The 25,551-nt window shown below is 40.9% G+C and overlaps 1 protein-coding gene across 2 annotated transcripts in view; it reads right to left on the bottom strand.

Moving 5' to 3' along the window:
• The window catches only part of alk (ALK receptor tyrosine kinase), a 340,767-nt gene that overhangs the window by 23,831 nt on the left and 291,385 nt on the right, over nucleotides 1-25,551 (bottom strand). For both annotated transcript variants that reach the window (XM_020084757.2, XM_069535974.1), the window contains exons 10-16: nucleotides 22,626-22,720; nucleotides 15,809-15,928; nucleotides 8,824-8,989; nucleotides 7,358-7,505; nucleotides 3,131-3,241; nucleotides 1,939-2,080; nucleotides 750-917 (exon numbers count right to left, since the gene is read on the bottom strand). In XM_020084757.2, the coding sequence (XP_019940316.2) occupies nucleotides 750-917; nucleotides 1,939-2,080; nucleotides 3,131-3,241; nucleotides 7,358-7,505; nucleotides 8,824-8,989; nucleotides 15,809-15,928; nucleotides 22,626-22,720 (950 nt within the window). The remainder of the gene's footprint in view (nucleotides 1-749; nucleotides 918-1,938; nucleotides 2,081-3,130; nucleotides 3,242-7,357; nucleotides 7,506-8,823; nucleotides 8,990-15,808; nucleotides 15,929-22,625; nucleotides 22,721-25,551) is intronic.

Below are 25,551 nucleotides of genomic sequence, written 5' to 3'. Positions count from 1 at the left end.
TTGTTTTTATCATCATATCAAACCCTTTTTATAACACTGTATTTTAATGTACAGTAACAGTTATTTGCATTATGCTTACTATCATGTTTCTTTCAGTGTTACTTATGTTTCTTTTTTAATTTAGATGTTTCTATTCATGCCTTGTGTGTACTATTGTGTATTACTGTGATGACCCACTTCTCTACTGAGGACCATTAAAGTGTATTTCACACAACAGTCACAGAGCTTAATTGGGAAATTTACCTCCAAAACCAGAGTCGTTCTGTGAGCTCTCACTGTTATGGCCAAATATTAGATGAAGATACAAATTTTCATATCGGTTGATATTGATAATTATCATGATAAATGTCATGTTATCAGTACTTTTAAATCTAAAAACTGACTTTTGTATCTGAAAGTTGTGGTTTGAAACTCTTCTTTATGGGCAGACAATGACAAACACATTTGTTACATTGGTATTGATGAAAATAATATTGCAAAAAATATTCATTATTGATTGACTGTCCAGCCCTATCAGGTTTAAATGCAGTGTTTAAATGTTTTAGAGCCACATCCAGAGAGATATACAGTGGATTGAGCAGTTACTGAGAGAGGACCTGACACATGTCACCCTGTCACGTTCAGTGTAAAACATATAAAGCACAACACGAGATGAACAGTCCTGTCATACCTGGCAGCCCAAGATGATTTATTCATTAAACTTTCTTTCTGGACATCTCAGAGAAACCTTGGAAATCTCTTGGACTAACCTCTGTAGCCTCCGCCACCACCACCAGACATGCAGCCGCCGCCGCCGCCACCGAAGCCCCCATGGGTCAGCCAGTACTTTTGACAGGCCTGCCCTCCCTGGCCCCCCAGCACCAGTGGTCTGCCACCCTGATTGGCAGGAAGGCTATCGTTCCAACCCCCTCCTCCACCTGTTAGCAGACACACATATGATAATGTGAAGTCAAAGGCTTTGGTTGTGAATCACAGTGTGTGTGTGTGAAGAGACAGAGAGCGAGGGGAGAGACGTTTTAAGTGGGTCAAAATATTGGAGAAAAGATGTGGAGCTACAGAAATGCATGTGACATGTATACAGGCACACACACACACATTACACAATACCGTAATTAGTGATAATAACACAGGTTAGAGCAGAGATTTTACAAACCTCAAAATCTCTTGGAGGAGATCTGCTAACTCAAGATTAAAGTTACAGCTAATGAAGTTCAAACTAATCCCTCCAATACTCCTGAACACCAGCCAATTTCATTCCCCCCCTCCTGTGTTCCTCCTTCTTGTTTGAAGCCTGAGCCAGACAAACAATTGAAAAGACAGAGGGACGTGCTGAATATTTAATTTTTCATTCACAAGTTTCCTCAAAAGTAAACCTTGGGCTTTGTGTAGATCTAAGTATCAATATCTTATGTTTTCTGGGCCGATTGTCAATTCCGAGCACATGAATAATTGAGCCTGCAGCGTGCACAGATGCAATGATACACAGCTGTGTCCAGCAGCAACGGAGGACAAAGTGCTCAATATGAATTATCACGAGAAGACTGTTTTCTGCCAAAACACAAACACTAGGGCAGAGAGGTGGAACGTCTTCGGCACTTCTACATTAAAAGAGAAGTAAACACCTTCTGGATAAACCAGCACAGTTAGATATGCAAATACAGTTCCACCTCAGGCCTCCTGTAAACATGGTCTTGGATTGTGGATCCATACAGAAGAGAACATTAAACACTCATGGTCTCATCTTTAAGCTGGGAAAGACAAACCATACTGCACAGTAATGGAGTATTAGTTTTCTACTCGTCTTTCATGGCCTCGATATCTCATACCCTCACTACAATGCACTGAGTATACCGAGTTACATGTGAACATAATCACTACTCAATCAGCTGCACACATATGTACTTGGTACCAACACACATCAAAGCTGTGGTATTGTACCTGCTGCGCTCGACTTCCCATTGCGTCCCGGCTGGTTGGGGTCGTAGTCCATTTGCTCCAGCTGGGTTTTTGATTGGCTGCTGTATCCCCGGCCTCCTCCCCCAGCAGCAATGATGAGGGGGATGTGCACATCTTTTTCCACCTGCATCATTATTGTTTAGAGTTACACTTATTTAGAGGAGTCTGTTGTTTAGAGGAGATTTGTGGGACATTGGGACGCATATGAGATGATATGACTCATATATGAAGCAATAGGGAGAAGATCAGGAATATATAGGTTTATTAAAGACGGGCCTGTTGGTCAGTTTATCTGCTCACTTAGAGTAGAGCCCAACATAACTCAAGTCTCCTTGGTGGCTGGGCTCTAGAGCTTCATGCAAACAGGCCACTGATATTATCTTTTCCATGAACATGAAGTACTTGAATGGTGAGAATGCATTTGTACTTCCAAAACCTGTATATGTATTCTACTCGTGGTAAGAGAAACTTTGTGAAAGTATCGTTAGATCTTGTGACAAATTTACTTATTGTAAGTCGCTTTGGACAAAACCGCCTGCTAAATGCCCTAAATGTAAATTGAAATGATTGTGTTGCAGGGTTTAGGAATTTGTGTTTTCTGGAGAAAGATGGTGTCTTTTTTTATTATCTCAAGAGACACAATTTTATTCACAGACATGCCTGAGCTTGAAACTTAAGCGAATGTATTTATTCTGAAACTGGATGCATCAGGGAGACGAGGCAGATGAGCCTTACAGAAAGTTAACAAGTTAACGGTTGTGTTGCCATCACCAAGTCAGGCCTGTCTTTGCCAAATGGAGTCTTATAATCTCACCAAGTCACAATCGCCACAGTGATTTTTATGTGAAGCTATGATATTGGACAATTATATATAAACGTTGGCTCATGTTGCCAAATCATTGTTGTGTCTTCCTCTCACAGAGATTTTATGCACCTTGCTCCAGTTGTTATCTGTCTGACCTCCTAACTCAACTCAACCTACACATACTGCAATAAAGAAAAGGGGATTCAATATATGTGGTGGATTTAGACAATCTTCCTGCCTCAAAAATAAGACAATGCAGACTTAGTGACAAAGAATAAAACTAATTTAACGACATAGACGTTACCATAAAAATGTCTATAACCAGTATCAAGTATAAATGATCTCCCTGACTCCTCAGCACCCACTTACCTTGAATACATACGTAGCACCTCCACCTCCTCCTCCGCCCCCTTTCACTTGAGTCTTGTTCACCATTGGGCTGATCTGTTCCAGGCAGATCCTATTCAGTAAGTCGTTGGACTGCGAGAGAAGGAAGAGAGAGAGCGAGAGAGAGAGAGAGATGTCAGTTCGCCGAAGAATTGCTTTCATGGATGTCAGTTGCGTATGAGAAGGCAGAACAGTTGCCAAACCCCGACTCCTGCGAATGTGAGATTTTAGCATTTCAGTGGGGAGCGAATACCAAGCGGAGACATCCAGATTTAAAAAGGAAGTGAAAAGCACCGACCGTCATTCTCTTTCTGAGACAGTTCCAGTGAGGTTAGGATGTTTACTGATTTTTACCTTTGGTGTTTTACATGACTGCAAATCTGTTTCATGTGTTGGAGTCATGTTCCTGACTGAATAAGACATCTCAGGAGTTTCAATGCTGTTTCAAAAATAATCCATATTGTATCTGCTCTATAGTTGCTTATCTTGCAGTTGTGTAAATAGAGAGTTGATATGTTGTTAGGAAATGTGGAAACCTGTTAAATTACATTAGTGTATTTAATAATAGATTCATGTTCACATTAACTCATTGATTGAAATGTTCTTATCATTTTGTCATCATTCTTCAGGTTCAATGAGTTGAAAATGATCTACAAACTATTTCCACAAACGTCTGTATGTGAAACACAAATCTCATGAACCCTTCTTCTAATCAACTTCTCACTTGGGATGCATATTATAAATTGTCAGAGAAAGTGCAGTGCCGGGTTTGTTGCAATTTGGAGACAAGATATGTTCTATATTAATAAAGTATTTATAAACAGGGGACCAGCAATCTGTTGCAGTCTGGGGGGGAGGGGCAGTGGGCCTTCAGTCTGTGGATTGAGTTTGATGTCTTCTGTTTAACTACAGCAGTGATTAGCAACTGGGTCGAACTGCAGATCAAAATTGAAGGCAGGTCATTTTGATAATTTCATGATTTTATTTGATCATATGTTCGTGTCACTGTTGTAATGCTTTACATTGAAATGATATTACAAGAGCTATTTTGACTTAGAAGTCTTCATTGCAGATAATCCAGGTAGGATGAACACTAAGTTTTCACTCCGCACCATGGACTGTTTATAAAAAGCTCTGCACACAACATCCAGCACTCAAACAATAAAAAGTGACAGTATACTGTAGAACTGTTAAAGGAGGACTCAGTGAAGGAATAATTGCATTAACACAGAACAAAAACAACACCCCGTCCCAAACCGGCAGGTTTAGATTGAGCACAGCACTAGTGCATTTAATCTTATAAGGGAATATAACAATAAAACAAGACCAAATGATGGTGTACTGGCATTATGACTTAAGAATTTTAAGATGAATGATCATGTTAACCAATGAAGACAGTCTGTCAGTCAGCCTCTTTATTAAAACGGAACTGGACGTTTTGTTATAGCTGAGGTCTTTTGAATTGATGTGTCGGCCTTGTGTGTGTGATCATGCTGAACTGCCTGGAGCCTGTCCTACTCTGAGAGAGGGAGAGAGAGAGAGAGAGAGAGAGAGAGAGAGAGAGAGAGAGAGAGAGAGAGAGAGGGCATCTGTTTCCTCCCCTCACTATGTTTGAACCTCACTAGTTCACACTCACAGTCGCTCATCGCTCCCTCCGCTCCCTCGTCTGTCTGAAAGTCTGAGGGGCCGGGAGGAGTGGAGGAGGGGCGGGACTTCGGTGACTGTGACTGACGGTTAGAGGGGGTAAAAGGCAGCGCACTCAATCGTTATGGGAGAGTCTTCTTCACTCTCTCTGCCTCTCAGCCTGTTCTGTCATTGCAGCTCCGCACTTTAGAGTTGAGATTGTGTCTGGGAGAGGAAGTGAACGACAGAAAGGAGGGTCGTGTGTGTGTGCCTGTGTACCAACGTGCCTGAGATGCACAGAAGAGTGTTTGTCCGGACAAGGGAGGTATCATTCCCCTCACCAGAGGGAAAGTTAGGTGTGAGAAACACTGTTCGACTGCACAGCTCACAGTCAGAGCGACTCTTTGGAGAGTTGCTGCCTGTCGTCATCTCAACTGGGGGGAAATAAGAGGAACCTTAAACGACTCCAGTCTCACTTTGGAACAGCCTAGTCCCCCTCTGCTTTACTGAACACTTCCAGACACACTGCGTTACAACCTAATAACTCCATGACAGCGGCGAGGACCCCTGCCTGTAAAGCTCCACATTCTGCCTCTTGAACACAAAAGGCCCTCAAACCGCCTGATATCCTGCTATAACATCCACCATAAAAGAAAGGCTGTTAAATGGAAATCATCTTATAAATCACATTTAAATAAATATTTTCATGTAAATATTTACTCCTCATGCCAGGGCTTTTAAAAAAAGTGTTTCTTTCCTGACATTTTTATTTATGTGCTGTCACTTCCTTGATTTAAACTCTTTCTGAAGCACTTTGCGGTTTTTTATTTTTTAGATATATGCATTAACCAATTAATCTGTTAAAATGAACCATAATAAAACTCAGGGAAGCACAGACCTATTTGACTTATCTTTTGAAATGTACTTATTTTAATATTCTCAGATGTTGTCCTTTTGAAAACACAATATTAATACACAATATAATATCATTATTATTATTACCATTATTATTATTATGTGTATTATATTAGCAAATTTTATATTTTATCAATTTTGATTTTACTCACTTTAACACATCTATTTGCAATTTCTTTTATGTATTTCTCTTTTGTTCTTTTTCTTATTGTGCTATTCAGAATTTATGTCTTTTTTAAATTTTGTCATTAGTGTTTCCACCTTGGTATCTTCAGGGATTAGAACATGTGCATGGGCAGCTGGGCTTGCTTGTGTTTCTTGGTGATGTTTTACTTCTTGTCCAAGTGAGTGTTTCCTCAGTTCCTCTCTTTACTGTTTTTTATTTTATTTCTTAGTCCTCTATTAAGCCCATACTATCTGTGTGTGTGTTTGTGTGTGTATAGTGGTGCAGGTGGTGATTTTTTAGACTAAAGTCTGATTGATTGATTCATTGGTGTAAAGGTAGAACACTTCTGTGATACATTTCTCTCTAACATAGAAATGTGTTGAGTTACAGAGAGACTGAGAAGGCTGGATTCTTCCATTTGGCAAACTTTTCAGCCGCTGTGGGTAATTTTCCTCAGTGATTGTTGTTTGATCAGTAACTAACTCATCGAGGGACAGGCCTGGAAAGTGGAATGTTTAAAATGCGAATGATGGATGGCTTTGCTTGCAACCAGAAGGACTGTGGGGGTTTTAGTCTCAGTGTTGTGAACTGTGAGGGGAAGCATGCTGTGCTGCTGCCAGTGAACAAACTCCTGAGCGTAATGGATGACAGCCACTGCTGGCAAAACACACAAGTAAGCTTAAGAGAGACAATGGAGAGATCACTGAAAGCATCGATTGCATACTTAAACAGTCACTGGTGGCCATAAAGCATAACCACTTAGAGAAGAGGTATCCAAAGTGAGGTCTAGGGGCTGCTCAGGGCGTAAATTGCCAGGGTCCATGAAAGTCTTGCACATTAGACAATGTTATAGAATGTTGTGTCTCATGTGTTTCCATTCCACCACCATCAGGTTTAACAGTGTATCCATGATCATGGATATAGTAGTCTATATATAGTATTATATGGATCAAAAAGCTAGGGAAGAAATCATTCCTATACAAATCCTGTTAAAATAATTCAGTTATAGTGATCAAGTAGTCCACTTAGAGTATTCATTTTGGTCTTTTCATACATGTTTGGACCATTAAAAAGTAACTTTTTTAGGTTTAGTTAGAGAGAGAAAAGTGAACAGTGGCATCAGTGTGTCAGTGCACAATGTGATATTGCCCTTATCTTAAAAACCTTTCCTTCAAGTTCTGCGACTATCATACAAAAGCAACACAATTTGGTAATCGTAATCAACCCCTTACAGTGATCAATTTGGCCCGGGACAAACGTGATCATTATAAGCGGTTTCCACGGTAAAATGATTATTGTACTAATTTGTGACTCTTTATAAAAGAACAACGATTGAAGCTATTTCACAGTAGATGCACAAACTGAATGTGTATTTTTTAATAGGTAATATTACTGCTTTACATCTAAACATATTCGTCTGTGAATGTAGACTATAGCTTCTCACATGCTGCTAAACATGTATTGATGTAAAGCATGATAGTAGTAGTAAATTAAAAAAGGCTCACATTAGGGCATGCGTCTTCTCCTTGTTGTCCCACCAGGATGTAAATCAGTTCTCCTCTCCTTAGCAGGAAGTCTCCAGTGATGTATACACCATGTGACCTGCTCATGGCCAATACGCTGCGGCCGCCAGCTGCACCGTACGCTGTGATCCTGGCAGAGATGCACACAAAAACAACACAAATCAAAAAATCTCATTAGTGGGATAATTGTTGTGATGATACAGGGAATGAAAGGCTGCTTCATTTCATTTCAATGGATATAAACATGTATGACAACAAAACGCTGTAATTTAACAATGACGATGCATATATTTTGTATTCCACGTTCAAAATATTTGACCAAGCATTGCACAGAAAACGTGCAAACAAAAATGAACTGCATGGACACACAATCTGTCTTCAAACACACACCTTCGTATAGCAAAAGACACCCATTTCAAACGCTCCAGTTTTCTTGCCAGGAAAAAAACAACAGCTTGATTGGTTTTTGGGAGAGCTTCGATATTTCTCCTCCCTGGTGGTCGAGCTTGGTGGGGCGAGAGAGAACGTTGCCCGGTGCCCAGTAGCTACCTCAGCTGTTTGCCTAATGACTTCGGGGAGATGCAGAACGCACATTCATCCCTGTGGCCGTCTGTCAGCTTCATTTACAAGCTCTGCCAGCTAAACCAGGAGCACGCATCAAGACCACGATTATGGAGTTAGCGTGGAGGCAGAAGGTGTCTTTCTAAAACTCTAGGACAGGTGTTATGATGGCGATGTCCACTATTTTAAGAGTAAAGGGTTTTGGTTGGGCTTAGTGGTGTGTGTGTGTGTGTGTGTGTGTGTGTGTGCGACTGTTTGTTTCTGTGTTGATGTGGGAGGCTAGAAGCTTTCAAGTCAAATCCAAGTTAAACACCTCAGGTTGTCATGAATGCCCACAGGAGGAATATTGATCTTGCACAAGGCAGTGGATATTACAGGATTAATCCTGTGGCAGTGCACAGTTGGAGGTCAATGCACTGCTGCAGATTTTTGAGGTATTTTGTAGCTTTTAAGGCCACCAACATAGATGTGGAGGTGGGCGGTTTTTGGATTTTTGGAGTCAGGTGCTGAGTGAATCACACTATTTAGCTGCTGTAACTCCAGCCTCTGCTCCCTCCTGCAAGAATCTGATAGTGATATTTCTCTGTTTGCTTGTGGAAGATTGATGCGCTGCTGATGCACAGAGGAGTGGACGTGGGTGTGAGGAACAGTCTGCATTGTTGCCAGTTGCACAGTGTGTGCTGATGCCTAAAATACGGGTGTGCACCGTGTGTACTAAACGCTCACGAGCCCAAGTGTATTTAATGATTGACCTTGCAACACAGTCACCCTTAGGAAAGTGATAGCATTGTTGCAGAGTGGGCGCTGAGTGAAACATGTGTTGTTAAAATAAGAGTTAGGCAGATGTTTGTGTGCTCAGGGGCTTTATATGCTGGCATCAGTCTTACCTGTAGGTGCCAGTTTCTGGGACCCGCCACATTTGAATGCTTTTGAAGGGCCCTTGGGTGCCAACTGTCACGTTGACATTGCTGTTCCTGTAGGAGTTGAGGCACTGAGTGGGCGTCGGGCCTTCGGGGCCCACAGCCCCACAGGTATGAAAAATCCATTTTATGGCTGCAAATAGAGAAAATGGGAAAAAAACAAAAACATTTAGAACATCATAAAGGGCTCACAAGCACACACACACACACACACACACACACACACACACACACACACACACACACACACAAACACTAGTATTCCATCTCACATGCATTTTTAGTGAACTTGATAGAGAGTCTGAAGAGAGACTCATTACAGTTCTATTTGTCTCACATTCATTCCCCTTCAAGTTTCCCATTGCTCCACTTTCACGTCAATAAAACACAAATATACAGACATGAGGCAAATGATTACATATTGGGGAGGCAATCTTCAAACTGGAAGCCACTCATATGAGAGGCTGCTACCATCATCTTCACTGCAGCAGGGCATGCACAGAGACAGGATCACAGCTGACGAACATTTCCCCTCATTTTCTGTGTAGTCCTGTGTGTTGATGCTAATTGGAGTTCTTTTCTCTGTAATTAGCACTAGATTAATCTTGTCAGATAAACGTAGAAGGACTTAAAGGTACAGTGTGTAGAATTTTGTGATATCTAGTGTTGAAGTTGCATGTTGCAGCTGAACACCCCTCACCTCACCCTCTCCTTCCAAACATGAAAAAGAACCTGTGATAGCTTCAGTTGTCATAAAAACCCAAAAGGTGTTTAGTTCGTTCAGACTGGACTAATGTAAAAAACATGGCGGCCTCCGAGGAGAGGACCCCCTCGAAGTAAATATAGTATTTACACAAGTATTTAAATATAAAGGGCCTTTTCTGGGGTAAAGCAAACTACAATTCATACAATTTAGATGAAACGAACAAGTGAAAACATCATGAGGATTATTCTACATTCAATTTCTGCCAATAGTTCCCTTTCAGCTAAATCTTACACACTGGACCTTTAACACTGCAGTGCTAAATCCTGATTTTAGGCCTGTGAACACAGAGCAGTGAGGGAGACACCAGGGACTGAAGCCCCCCCCTCTCCTGTCCTCCTCCCTCAGACGGGCTGTGATCGCTCAGAGACTACTTATCATTCATTTCAGAGCAGGGCTGATCGTTGCATCTCTGCAGAAGAGCTAAAGTCAAAGTCGCATCTGCAGCAGAGCAACTTACAAGGTGTTTTTTTGTGACCTCTGACTTTAATAGTGTTTGTGATTAAATGCAGACATAGTTTTACCTTTTTATTTTAAATGGATGACAGGATACTCAGGAAAGAAGGATGGCATGAGAGAAATCTCCAGTGTAACTTAAACTCATCTGAATACCATTTGCTGTTAAAGTTGCCTGTTGTGTAATGCCTATTAAAGTTGAAACCTTGCAATAGAGATGCTGGTATTCACAAAAATCTGTTGCAAAAGTCTGATAATTATTAAGAAAAAAAACGACAGGAAGCTGGCATTTTTTAGCATATGTGTTTTTCTAGAGATAAACCAATTGAGAATAAACAGATTTTTCTTATCAATAATCTCACGTTCACAGCACGGTGGTGCTCTAATACGCATGCCTTGGGTCTGTATTGAGTTTGTATGTTCTCCCCGTGGTTCTGTGGGTTTTCCTATGGTGCTTTGGCTTCGTCAAACGGCCAAAACAAATTGGGGTTGGGTTAATTGGAGACATAATGTAAATGTGATTAATTGTCTGTATGTTGGCCATGTGATACACTGGGGACCTGTCCAGGGTGTACCTCGCTTCTCACCCAATGTCAGGTGGGATCGGCCTCAGCTCTCCTGGCAACCCTCAAAGGAGAAGTGGTATGGATAGTGGATGGAAGGATAGAAAACATATTTTGAGATGTAATCATTTCAAAGCCATGAAAAACAGCCACCCTGAGTGCCAGTTGTTGTTGCCACCACCACAACATATTACTGCTGCAACCTGACTGGACTGCATGTTATCAAAATTGTCAGTCAGAGCCTCGTGATTGGTTTGGTCGAAGGGTGCCTCCTAAGTGATGCAACATTTGTAATTCATACTGACCTCCTTTTCATCTCCACAGAAACAACCCTTTCTGAGTTTGGTATATTGCTGCCAGCAGAGACCATTTCAAACAGACTGATACTTTCAAAGAAACACCATGAATCACCGCTAAGGAAAACAGAACGATGTGGAGTTTAGCCTAGTCTTACCGAATACACTCCTACTGTAAAAAAACACTGTTGTGGAGGGACGAGAGTTCTGTCTGGCTCCCATTCAGCAGCAGTAAATTGAGCCCTCTAGTCAGTATTTTCAACACCCTCCAAAGTAAAAAGAGTTAGGACTGCTGGGAATAAATCCATCACTGGAGCAGAAAAGCCTCTAAAGCCAAACAGTGCTTCAGACGTAAATCTTACTGTACTTAATTGGTTACTCGGAGATGGCAATCAGTTACGGTAGAACATGCTAAAGAGAAAGATAGTCTGTTATATAGTCAATTAGAGTTCTTGGAGTGAATTCTTAGTCATTTGATATGAATGAGGTCCTTGTTTTGTGGAGTGAGCTTGACTTCCTGACATTAGCACTGCTGCTGTTGAAAGTAACCAAGTCTTTCGTTCGATTTCTCTCTCCCGTCTCCCCAGGGTGCGCTTGGTTTCACACTTCACCCCGGCTGATAGATCTCAGTGGGCCATTGATATGAGCTAGTTCACACACACGCACGCACGCATGCACGCACACGCACACACACACACACACACACACACACACACACACACACACACACACACACACACACACACCAATGGTGTAATGAGCCCGTGATAGGCACTTGGCAGAACAAACAAAAACAAGATGTGCCGCTCTCACAGATGATAGTCTTCTCTAATAAGTGGTGTGACGCCCTTCAGCCCCTACACATAATGATACACGCAGACACACACACACACATCCCTGGGGAGACTGACTCTGCCTGACTATTATATGAATCTGCTTTTCAGTGAACTTTGCCACAGGTGCGATGCCATCATCATAACAAACACTGGCCTCCATCAGAGAGAGGGCCAACGCTGCACACACTGTCATCAGTGACAAATTGTTCCACATGAGCCGAATAAGAAGAGAAAGAAAGAGACAAAGAGTCAAAGGGAGAGAGTAACAGCTTAGAACATGTCTGATTGTATTGCACCACTGATAGAAACGTTCCAGCTGTCTTTATCTTCTCTGCACACTATTAAAACAATAACGGTAAACATCTCATCCTCTGTGAATGACAAAGGCCAATCTGTAACAAGCAAACGAGCAGGAAGTAATGCGGCAGTATGAGTTTTCTAACTTGCCAGAATGAAGCCATTTAGATTCTTTCAGTTTTGTGACAGAATAATGAGCAATGTCAAAGACGTTGTGTGCTGCAACAGACAGATTGACATTCAGCCGGACAGATGGACAGTGCTCAGAAATTCATAACTCAGTACAAGAGGGCGTGTTTTATAAACCTGCTATTTGATTAAGTTCAGATTCATACATCCTCTAATTTGAATGTTTTGTTTTTAGACCTTAGCTGATTGTGTTTGCCTTCTTCATGCTTAGAAACATTTGTCTGATTGACATGAAAAATGACAAATGTGTCCGTTTTAAACCTGCCTGTTTGGAACGGACTGTTTGTTTGGCCTGTGGTGATAGACAATACAAATGCCAAGCGTGAAGCAGATGAGATGAACAATTCCCACCATATGAGAGCAATTTAGACTGACAGATTTGTGGAATTAGTATATAGATATGATCCTTGTTTTTTAATTTTAATTTTGTTTTCACCAGTATTTCATTTTATATTCATTATTTCAAATAAAATTCTACTTTTAAAAGACAACTTCATGTAGAGACTTTTTATTCTACACCGCTTTTCCCTGTTAGCATGTATCCTCCTTATCCGGTGACAGTTGTCCTCCTTGGTCTGACCATTAGAAAGATGGATCAAGGCTGGCACGCCATGAATGGATGTGAATGCTAAACACAAAGCTTATGTAGCAGCAGAGTCCAATTAATTACAAAACCTTTTGCATGACAGTGCTCGTTATCAGTCTAATATCTGTCTTACTGACTATTGTCCTCTCCCTCCAAAATCCAGAGCAACAGCAACTAGCTCACTGATTGCCGCATGGCAGTGTTGATGCAAAAGTAAACAATGAGGCACAGACTCGCGTCTTCTTTGTGTAGCTAATTAGCAAGCGTGTAATGGCCAAAACGCCTTTTCTGCATGCAGCATTCAGGGACTGACATCTGCTGTCATTTACTTTCAAGGGCCAATCAGATTGCTTCATTCACTGTGCCTTCTGTTTTTGATTTGATACCAGTTTACTCTGCATAACCTAGTTTTTTTTTTGTTGTTATATGAACAGAAGTGGAACACCTTAAAGTGAAAATATGCTGTCTGTCTAAGGAGCTTATGGTTTTGAATCCACATGCAGATGAGGTGAAACTGTAGTAACATTTTGTAGCTTCGTGAAGGTGATTTGTGTGCATTGTCCACACACACAGTCTCACACAGTCTCATACAACTAATGGCCAGAGAAAAATAGGCCCAGAGCTGATTTTGAGGTTAGTGACGCATTCCTTTCCCATCAGGAGAGGTAATCACAGAAAGAAAGGGAAGCAGCCTCATCTAGTTTGACTTTTTCACTTCCCCCCAAAGCAACTGATGAGTCAGCAGTGAGCGCTGGGTGCCACACAGCGGAGCAGTGGTGAGAAATGAAAGTGTCTGTTGCCAGAATAGTGGGGAATCAATGGAGATGAGGGCAAAGGACAAGAAGAAAGAGAAAAATGAAGGTGAAGTTACGGTGAAGGAGATGAAATAAAGCGTAAGAGCAAGAAGTGGGACAATAGAATGAGATTAAGGCGAATGCTGACTGAAGTGAAGTCAGGGGATGAAAGAGCAGTAATGGAACCTAACAGACTGTCTATAAAATAATGAAATGGTAAACAAATGGAGGAAAAGAGGAAAACTAGAAGTGCTAGGTCCAGATGCTCCTCTCAGAAAGAATGGAAGGATGAAGGAGAGAGTGAGAGGAGACAAGAGATGTTGACGCCTGGTGGGGTTAATCATTGAGCGTGTCGAGGGAAGAAGACAGCCTTGTTGGAGTGACAGGTCTGCTGAGCTAAAACTCTCATCAGACTTGCCGTCCTGCCCTACAGACGTCAAAGCATCAAATCCAGAAGGGGAGAAAGGAGACGCTTGGCGAATGTTAACCGCTCAAGGCTTTCTTTGAAATGGCCAATGAATAAGAACATGTTCCACTTTTTCTCCCCCAAGTTAATATCTATGATAATTACAAGGGTGATCTCAAAGTGCCGTGTTTCTCAGAGATTTCAGTCTGCTGGCTTTTTGATGTAACCATACTGAGTATTACCTGTGTAAGCACATTAAAATAGCCTTTCATGATTCTCTCCGATATGACATGTTCTTTATATAATAATGAATTTCCTCATAATGTTCCAGTGGAAAATACTCTCAATAGCCTGAATAGCCTTTGTTTGCAGGTTGACCAACGCCTATGGTTCCAGTTCAGTGCAACATCCTGCAACATTATCAAATCACGTTGGCTGGGCGAACATGATGATGTGATCTCTGACTATCCCTGTTTAACCCTGAAGAGATGAATATGCTGCTCTGTGTTCAGAATTTAAGTGTGACCCTCATCACAGACATTCAATCAGACAAGTTGCTGCTCAAAAAGAGCCACATATTAGCATCAGGTCCAGGGCACACCGAGGCAACAGTCAGCATAGTTCCACTCTGGGCTGCTGTTAAGCTTTGCCTATTGTGTCCCTCCATCACCCAGCTTTTTGTGGTTTGTCAGGCATCGTTTGCTCGAGTGCTCTCGTCGGCCCTTTCCAGCGGCTGTTGAGCAGATTGAATGCTCTATGTTAAATCTGCAGTGCAGGACGACAGTCAGAGAAATATCTGACCGCTCTGATTGTTCTGGCTGAATTCAGACAGAATCAAAATTAAGAGTAATGCTGGTCAGATAGTTTGGCTATTTTTGTTATAGTTTGGTTATTGGATAACGATATATTATCTACTGATAATACTGGCGTTCCAAGTATTATACATCAGACAAACCAAGATAAAGATGAATGCAATTATGATGCTAGAGTGTTAAACAGTCAAGACAAATCATCTCTCTGGAATCCAGAACTAGTGTGAAAGTCACAGACTGAGAAGAACCTCCCATCTGTTCAGCCTTCGTATAAAAAGTGTGATGTCAACAGATTTAGCAAATTATCTCTGAGAAATAAGGATCATTTCCAGTGGAACACTAAATTGGAAATACCTAATATCTATGAGCATAGAAGCCTCAAATATTCCAGTGTGCCTTGAGAACTTAAAAGCTAATAGCTGAAGAAATGTGTTTTACAGCAGGTTTGATGTGAACGTAACTCAAGCTTAGGACTTTAAATTTAGAAATTGATCCTCTGCTATCCTTACTTTTTTGAAACAGTGGAGGTGAGAGTATGAGGTTGAAAATGTCAAGTCTGTGTAACTGGCTTCACTGACATTCTCAGGAAACAAAATGAGAGGATTTTACTCTTCAAAACTGCCTGTCCTGCTCCATTTAATGTCAAAGGAAATCTCTGCGGCATTCACACAGATGTGCCATGGTACAGACCAGTAGGGGGCACACGTACTTTGTTGCAGCCCGTGCATTGTGCCACGCTCAGCACGTGTACAATAATTGAGTGTCATTAATGCGTGCAGGCGATGGTGTGAGTGAGTTTGATGTGCGAGCGTGAGAGAGAGCAGGAAAGACAAAGAGAGACAGAAGGAGAAACAGATATGTAGAGGAGAATATTCTCCTCCAGGGCAAAAGGTATTCACATCTGAGAGTAACTCACATTTTCAGTTTGACTGTGGCAGTAAAGCTCATACTTACAGTAATCTGTGGTGGGGAATTTTGTCTCAGGACTCCCAAAGGACGTGGCTGTAGTATTGGTGATTGGTTTAAATGGCAGCTGGGTTGTGCTGGTGACCACTGGAGGAAATTCGCCATTGGCTGAAAATGGAAAAAAATGCATTTAGTGAAAAGACTGCTTTCTCTCCTTTGTGTGAAGCAATGCAATCATGTTGCTGTTAGACTAGGGAGCTGCGTAAGCACAGCAGCTGCAGACTCCTCACTGGCACAGAAAAATGCAGAACCACCAGCAGGGGTCATTCTATCATTTGTACCACCAATGGCTGTACAGAGAGAGTAGGATGCATAACATGTAGCTCCTCTGTATCTCTCCCCTTCCCTTTCCTCCCCTACAGTAGATGTGTAAGCCCATTCAGTCTGGGGTTTTGGAGCAATCCATCAAGCCTGCAGCCTCACTGCTTTCCCAGGACTGAGATCATAAGCTTGCTGGTACTGTGATCCCTTCCCCTCAAGTTCAGAATTAAGTCCAGGCAAAAGGCTGGCTGAGTGGTTGTGATGGCTCAGAACAGAGAAACCTGTTTTCCCAAAAAAGATTGTAAAGCAGGGGAGACTCATTTAAACTACTATCTTGGATGAATGCTGACCTGGAATAAAACAGTCACCTGTCCCCATTCTCTATTTTTAGTAGAGGTGAAGAAACAGGAGTTCCCATGGTCCCCTCAATTGAATCACTGAACAGAATGACTTCGTTTGATTAGATCCTCGATGTGCAATCAGTGCTGTAAAAGGCTGACCTGAGTGGTGTTAGACGAATCTGCTGCCACACCTGAACAGGGACTGCAGAGGGTACAGGAACAATCATTGCCAACTGGACACAACAAAATAGTATTCCTGTATTTACCTGAGAAAGTTCTGAAATGACAGATCACTTTTACAATGCTCCCAAGGACAAAATACCTTAAAAGTATGAACTTAATTGTTGTTTACTAATGGCATATAAGATCATCTACTGCTTCCTTCCCTTGTGTGATATCACCTTCTTATTTTAAGAGTTAGGATGCCAAAAAGTGTTCAGGTTAGCTGCTATAAATGTATCTATGACTTTATGTTTCAAGGAAAGGTCTTGTTTCTTTAAAGCATTCTGTTCAGCATCTCATTTCTTTGATGCTATGTTCTGCAGGAAAAGCTCCCAGTGGCTCTGTTGTTATATGATCTTTGTTGGATGCTGTGAAGATGGAGGATTTTTGTGTAACTAAGACTTCAGATATGGTTTACTGGGGTCTGCAGGGCTAATAATGCTGCCATCATGTACTGGTATGACTCAAAAGAAGGGCATGGTTTCAGATCTTGACCTTCTGCTTTTCTTCCAGTCTCTGATATATTATATCTATTAGAAAGGTGGATACAGTACATGCCACGCAAAGAGCCAGGACTGCATAGTCAGCTTTAGAACATTAAAAATGATTGCTGTTTCAGTCAGACTGCCACAATGCTTTGGTCTATCAAAACCAATAAAGTCATCACAGTCTGTTCATTAAAAACTTTCAATGTGCTCAGTGTAGATACTTGAGGCAATAAAGCAATGAATTGCAAATGTGCACATTAGACACAATTAAGTCCTTTTTGTCCTATATATATGGAATATGAACTATTGAGAGGATTAGTTTGAGCAAGATAAGTTGTAGACTGACCTTTTAAACTTTGTTTAAACTTTACCTTCCTAATATTCTCCATGGGGCAGCCCTGGATGGCAAACAGCAGTAAAGTATAATTTAAAGGTTCCATGAGAACATTTCCATTTACTTGCTTTGCTTTGCTCTCTCGTCAAAACTGTTCCTGGAGCAAAAAGTTGCAATCACTAACAACCCATTGATGAACAAATGCTGTTTCCGTGACCTTGCAAAGAGTTGAGCTGAATTTCAAGCAGAAATTCAAGTACAAGTTCTCTAATGGTGACATGTTGATGAGTTGCCTACATTGTGTCTTCTTCTACCTTGGTGAAAACAAATGCTGCCTGTCTTCTCATCACTCTGGCAGTATCAGGGGACAAAAACAAAACTTTTCATCTTGAGCTCTATAATCAATTTACAGCAAAAAAATGGCCTCCATGCAGGCTCCGCTGTCGCCTCAGGCCAAAACCTCACCATTTCCGACAATATGGCAGGGGGCTCCCTCAGCAGCTGAAAGGTTGCAAAGCGACAATTTGGCAGTGCTCTGTTTGGTCAGAGAAAACCTCCTCACTTTGATTGACAGCAAACAACTTATTTTTGGTGTTTGTGTTGAAATTTCACCCGTGGTCCTCTGGGTAATAGTTTATATATCGGTAAATGGCCGCTTGATCAAAATTCTGCATTTTGTCACCAAAGGTGTACATGGAGTCTAATAACACTCACTGGTTTTCTTGACCAAAACCTTTTGATTTCAAAGCCTAATAAGAACTTTACAATGCTTAACTAAAATCGAAATCAATAGCTCATTGGGCAGCCCTATAATCCTCAAATTAAGGAGCTTTGATATAGATAGAGATTTTGAATGACTGCAGTATGTTTGATTGTTTTAGCCTGTGGAAGCACTCTACACAACAATGTCTCCCTCTAAGTAACACCCTCAGATATGGTATGTGTACACAAGTCAGCAACTTTTCACATCTCTTCAACAAAGTCACTAATATGGCTCACTGCATTGTTATTCAGAGCATGGTGGACCATGCTACAGCAGGGCAGATGAACAGACAGAGCCGGAGCGGACAGCATTGGTATGCTGCAGCGAGAGGAGAACTCAGCAGGTCCACCACAGAGCAGCGTGAACCAGAGGGCAGGGCAACAGCCGGCGTGGCTGTCACTGTTCATTAGCAGGGCGCCATAAGCTACCTGAAGCCCATCAGGGGCCAGCCACAGTGGGGGCACCTCGTTACCACCCAGCCACGAGCCCAAAATATCTCGACGTTGTAATAGCTCTGAGAAATGTCCACACTAAAGAGGTTTCATGTTGACAGTACGTCTTAAGGCTCATTTATCCTCATTGTTATACCTGGAAATGGACGCAGCTTTCTATCTGTACTCTATCTGATCACATGCTCTACTTTTGAGTTCATAATATGATCTTGAACTGATAAACCTGTGATACACCCCATTTGAATAAAAATGAACCCAATATGTCATCATGGAGAATACACGGATTTGTACAGCATCTGTACTGGTCCATATTGTTTCTTAACACCCACACGTTCAAATCACAATCAATGAAATGAATAAATTTCCCTGTTTCTTACTTATATTACACAAGCTTTCATGACAGCTAACAAAAATACAGCCAAGCCAAGACACAAACAGCACAAAACTGGAATATAAAAACTGACAGGAGCTTTGTGTCTCGTTGTTTTGGGAAAAACCCAGTAAAGAAGCAGTTTTAATTTGCCTTCAGTAATACACATCCAATTATCTCCCCTGATTATTGGTTTTAGAAGTGTTGCACTAACTCTGCAGTGATGTCAAGGACCCAGAGCAGCTGCCACAGCTGTTATCTTAGAGTGTGTGAAGAAGTGAGCGATGGTTGTGGCTGTGATCGAGGACACATTAGGTCAATGTAATTAATATGCAAAAGATGTGATTTGTTGTACAGACATTAATATGTATTTCCCATTTTCTCTGATAATTGAATGATTGATCCCGTTGGCTTTCAACCTAACCAAGTATTTCTGGTGCCTAAGTAGTTTGTTTTACTAAACCCTAAATAAGATTCCCTGCAAACTATCTGAGGAATTTTAAATTATACTTTAAACTCTGATCAAGTAACTAAATGACCTAAACCTAACCAAACAAAATAAATAAATGAAACAATATAAATGAGTAACATAACAAACACTAGTGCAAACAGAGCATCAATAATTGACTAGGACAACGTTCAATAGTTCATATTGAACTCTGTTTCAAAATGTTTTTTTTATCAGGCTGCAGATATTTGTTCGTTTATAACATCTGGTTAAGAGGTGTGGTTTCTCTTTTCTTTTTTAACTGTTCAATTTGTTTGGTGGATTATACACAAAGGCCGGAGTAGGACTCTGATATTATCTGTTGACATAAATGCAGCAACTATTTTTCCAGAATAAAAATGCCTCCGTGCATCTTCAATCTAAGATACATTATGTTTTGCTTTATGTTTAATTAGGCTATCAATAAAAAAAAAGATGCTAGTCACATGAATCCTTTTTTTAATGCATCACAGTAAGGAGCCTGCATAGCAGCATCTTTTATTTGCTGCAAACTCTATCCTCACCAGGTGAGCTGCATTTTCAGCATGTTCTCTACTGTGTTCCCTGCAGCAGATATACCTAGAAGAAGTGATGGTACGTGGCAGAGAGAAAAGGATGAACTTCCTGTGCTGTCTAATCCAATCAAGCAATTTAATGATGCTGGTGAAGATAAAACGATAAATCTGACAGCCAGGTCCCAGACCTGAAGGGCAATGGATGCATCATCATGCTTGCCAAACTATAATTCACACTAAAGTCTAAAAAAGAGTAGGGAAAAGGCCGCGGATGGCTGAACCTCTGCATAATGTGTTTGCAGTATGTTTTCCTACCAAAACATATTAAAGGGCTGTGTCATAATGATCAGGGATCCATCACACTAATCACTCACAGTAATCACTCCTGGAAACGATGTATTTTGCTGAGCTTCAGAAACTCCCATCACCTGGTCTGATTGATGGGCGATAAAATGCGGCTGAGTCAAGTGTGCCTGGAGGAAATGGATACCTGGCCTACAGTGAGAACTTGCTTAAAAGAGAGAGAAGCTCGGACAGATGATCCTTCAGATCTGCCGTACCAGTGCTCCTGCTCCAGAGGACATAAATGAAGAATCCCTCACCCAATCGGCCTTTTTTGATACAGATTGTCAAGACCAACATCAAATTGTCAAATCATTTCATTGATTAAGCAAATGAACCTGTGCTATCTGACTGCATTTTACTTTATAGTGTTGAGATTATATCTGCGACTGATGAATAGATTCTTCACAAATATCACCTAAAGGAATGCCATGAGTGTGCCAGTCACATTTGTGCCATGATGTGATCAGAGAGGCTCAGCAACATTCTTCAACAACTTCCCTGACAAGAGTTCTAGAAAACTCGGGGTGGGGAGGCAACATGTACTGATGAGGTGCGCTCTTTTTACATCTGCATATTGCTTTTAATGTGAAATATAGAAGTGAATTGAGTAGTAGGGCTAGGCTACGTTTGAGTATGAGCCATACAAAGTAAAAAAAAGTGTTAAAAAAATTATTATAGTAATTGTCAAATATTAAGTTGTTTGTCCTGAGTCACATATTTTCGTTTCCTCCAGCTCGATGCATCATTCTGAGAGGAGGATTTCACAGAAGAGCAGGAGGATGATTCAGATTCACAAACAACAGTTTGGGGTTTCTCCAGGTGAAAGTCACCAATACTAAACAAAAACCTTCTCACTTGAGATATAAACTAGATAAAACAAGAAACACCTTGTGGTTGTACACGTCTGTTCTTTGTTAAATAACAGTCAGAGTGTGTTTTAGCAGAACATTATAATGAATAATAAGAATAAACTATGACCACCAAAATCTAATCAGTTCATCAATGAATACAATTGGGTGTCCCCCCTAAGTGTTCCTGAAGTATTGTGTTCTTTGAAAACAGATGGACAATCATACTTCGACTATGTATGTATGTATGTAGACGGAAAGACAACTCAAAAATATAATGCCTCGGGCCTCAGCTGATGCCTGCGTGAAGGCATGAAAACCTCTCAGGCTCTTTTATAATCCAGAATCACAAAGTATCAAATATATGTATGAGCTATATACAGGTATAGACATTGTTATTTCTGTCAGTGTTCAAACAGCTTCTTCCACATATGCAGAGATTGGGGAGGCAACCTTTCATTTCTGATTGCAGACTTGCCAGCTTACACTTGCTTTTATACTGATAAACCATTTCAATTGTGACACAAAACTATCTGGAAAGGTGGTGCGAGGTCTGACATTTATGAGCCTGCAGAGCAATATGAGAACATAAAACCTTATCAACCAGATTTGAACTGTTCTGACATTTCAGGACACAAACATTCTTAATAAGGACACAGTAAAAATATCATAATGATACATATCATTTCAACTCATTTATTTTCAATCATTTGATCATATGTAATTCTCCATTTACTACTGACATTAAAATGCATTTCTGGGGATTAGATTGCGATCAGATAAACCTCGACCTCATGACAGTACAGGTGTAAATAAACATGGATGTAACATAAGCGAGACAGAGTGATCAGATGAGATCTCAGTATAGACACAGGAGACACGTTGTTCCCATGTTTTAATGTAATCAGGTTGAATTAATATCAAATCTAGACACAATTTGAATACAAAACACATTCAAATGCCAGTTGTAAATGAAGACGTAGAAGTATATAAGATACAATAAGATTTTCAAAATGTATTTTAATTGTCTTGACAAAGATGAGTTGACTAAATTGATTTGCATGAAAAGAACAATGTAACTCAGCCTATAAATAAACCTTGGATAAATCATGAATAAGTCCTTGATGAATTATCAAAAGTGGTCTTCATAAACTACCTCTCAATCTTATATTATGTCTGTAAAACATGAAGTGTGAGTCAGACCAGTACTGATTACTAATTGAATTGCTGTGGGAAAACTTTTTAATTTATTTAGTATTCCACTTTTCTTCCACATTGTGCTTGTCATGGTCAATCAATCCAGCAATCAGTCAGTTCCATTAATTCAACCCAGATCCGATCTGAGTAAAGAAAGACTCCATAAGTTTTATAATACTCACATGCCAGGAAGCAGTCCATACTGAAAGAGATGTTGTCAAGGGAGACAGCTGAGCCGGGTCCAGGTCCATCCTCTGTGCTGAACTGCAGCCAGAACCTGCCAAGGGACAGAGATGCTGTAACTACCTTACAACCTGTGAAAGGTTTTGATAGCCCCTGACTAAAATGATATGAGGAAGACTTAATCGTGCTTTAAGAAAAATGGCACTGAGGTGTGGCTTTGGAATGTGTGCATGTTGTCACAGCTTTGTCTGAAGTGTCAAGAGCTTTTATCAGAGACAAAACAAGTGCAGTTTGACTCCACACAGGGATGATTACAATTTCTGCTTTCATGTTTAATACTTTTAGACACAATAATTTAGGCAAACAACCACAGTATGAGGTGGAGTTGAGTCTTTAGAGGTAGGGCGCGTCTAATCAGATGATTATTGTTCAGCTGCTGCAGACTGAATGTTGGAGTCATTGAGATGAAATTGCCCTTGATGGCCGTGTGAGAATGGAATGTGTGATAAAGAGGTGCTATATATGGAAGCACTGAATGAACGTGTTTGTGAATGGGTGAACGTGACTTGTGATATGAAAAGCTTGAGTGGTTGTCAAGATTAGAAAAGCTCCAAATAATATAAATGCAGTTAATTTACAATGAGTTTTGAGTCTTAAAAGCAGTAGTTTGACGTTTTCGAAGACATGCTTTGTTTCTCTTTTGCCTGGATTTATTGTCCATGAAAAGACTGATACTTGTCTAATAAATACCAATATTAAATATTAATTATTATTAACTTAGCTCAGTGTAAAGATTTTCTCTGTTGGCCTGTTCTATATCCAGGACCAGTTGATAGGTGACCCAAGTGAATGTATTTAACAAAATCCGCCATCTAGGGAATCCCAGACGCCCCCTTCACAGGCCACATTTTCTAGCGTTTCCTGGTGGATCCCAGGGTGTTCACAGGCAAGATTAGACATTTTGTCCCTTCTGCAAGTTCTGGATCTCCCCCTGGGTCTCTTCTCGGTTGGTTGTGCCCAGTAAGCCCTACAGGGAAGGAGCCCAAGAGGTATCCTGACGAGATGCCCAAACCACCTCAACTGTCCTCTTTTGACATGGAGCAGCAGTTCTACTCCGAGCTCCCTCCAGATGCCTGAGCTCCTCAGCGATGTTGTTCTTGTGTCACTAGCTCGTGACCATAGGTGTGGGTTGAAACATAGATAGACTCAGAAGCTTTGCCTTGTGGCTCAGCTCCTATCTCACCACAGCAGTCCAGTACAAACCCTGCAATACTGCTGACGCTGCACAGACTGTTGCGTTCCATCTTCCCCTCACTAGTGAACAAAATATAAATTCTTAATTTGTGTGCCCTATAGTAGGCAGATTTTGAGCCTGCTTAGCAGTTTACCCGCGTCTTCATCTTTATGCCATGCCAAGCTAACCAAACCAGCTGCTTGCTCCAGCTTTATATTTAGAGCGCAGACACAAAAGTGGTATCAATCATCTCATCTAACTCTCTGGCAAGAAATGGAAAAATTACATCTCCCAAGATATCACATTCGGGGAATCAAAGACATTTCCACTGCAGTGTGAATGGTTTTGTAGTTGCATGTATCACTATCTCATGATTCTGTTCTTATATTTCTAGCGCTAAGACAGGGATGCTCACAATAAGTGAGTGCAGCTGTAACAGACAATAACCTATCATGGATTATAGGACACTTGTTGCTTAAAGGTACAGTGTGTAGAATTTTGTGATATCTAGTGTTGAAATTGCATGTTGCAGCTGAACACCTCTCACCTCACCCTCTCCTTCCAAACATTGAAAAATAAACTGTTGTAGCTTCAGTTGTCTTAAAAACTCAAAAGGTGTTTAGTTTGTCCAGTCTGGACTAATGTAAAAAACATGGCGGGCTCCGTAGAGAGGACCCCCCCGATGTAAATGTAAAGTATTTGAATATAAAGGGCCTTTTCTGGGGTAAAGAAAACTGCAATTCATACAATTTAGATGAAACAAACATTATGAGGATTATTCTACATTAAATTTCTGCCAATAGATCCCTTTCACCTAAATCTTACACACTGGACCTTTGAATGTGATGGGTCATGTTGTTTCTGAATTCCTGCCGTCACCTCAGAGGGTCTCAAACCAGAAACACTCAGGCAGAGTCAACACACACTACCTGTCCTGTATTTAAAGCTGTGTTTCTGATTCCATTTAAGCTCTACAAAGGTCACTGAGCAAAGACTGGCAGGTTCACCTAGTGGTTACGAACATGACATTCTAATTAAGAGCACAAGCACAGCTGACTACATAACCCAGGAATCAAAAATTAATCACTCTCTGGGGGGGCAGGATTATCCAAGCTTGAATGGCCAAGAAACCCCCAGTCAGGCAAACAGAGATGAAATGCCTTGTCTGATGTTTCTCTTTTTTCTTGTTTAATGCTATTTTGTTTTAATTTCTCTCTTCTTGAAGGGGAAAGCAGGGCCATACCTAATTGGAAGGCAAGTAGGGTGGGTAGAGCCTTGTGTATTGATTTCTACCTTTGGTGGAATAAAAACAGAGGAGAATATTTTGCACAGCCGTACACATAGACGGTACATGGTATAAGACTAGAGTCCCAATGGGATTCATTAATTTTGTGTAGTTGAGAGGAAATGTTTCCCGGGAAATGGAATGTAAATTTTGAAAATCTGCATTAAGGAGAGGTGGAAAAAAGAGGGAAGAAGACGCCTTGTTTCTGTTTCTTAAGGCTTTCTTTGCTGTGGGAGCACTTAACTATAAGTGGGAATGCGTCTGAGGTTTGTTATACCTCCGCTAAGGATGTTATGTTTTCACTGCTACATGTTTGTTTGTCCCTCAGCAGGATAACCTCAACAACTACTGAACCAATTTCAGTGAAAATGTCTGGAGGGGTAAGGTATGGCCCAAGTAAAAAAAC

This window comes from Paralichthys olivaceus, chromosome 12 (genome assembly GCF_024713975.1).
Source record: "Paralichthys olivaceus isolate ysfri-2021 chromosome 12, ASM2471397v2, whole genome shotgun sequence".
Lineage (NCBI taxonomy): Eukaryota > Metazoa > Chordata > Actinopteri > Pleuronectiformes > Paralichthyidae > Paralichthys > Paralichthys olivaceus.
Note: the sequence above shows the minus strand (reverse complement) of the source record. Positions and strands in the feature narration are given on the sequence as shown.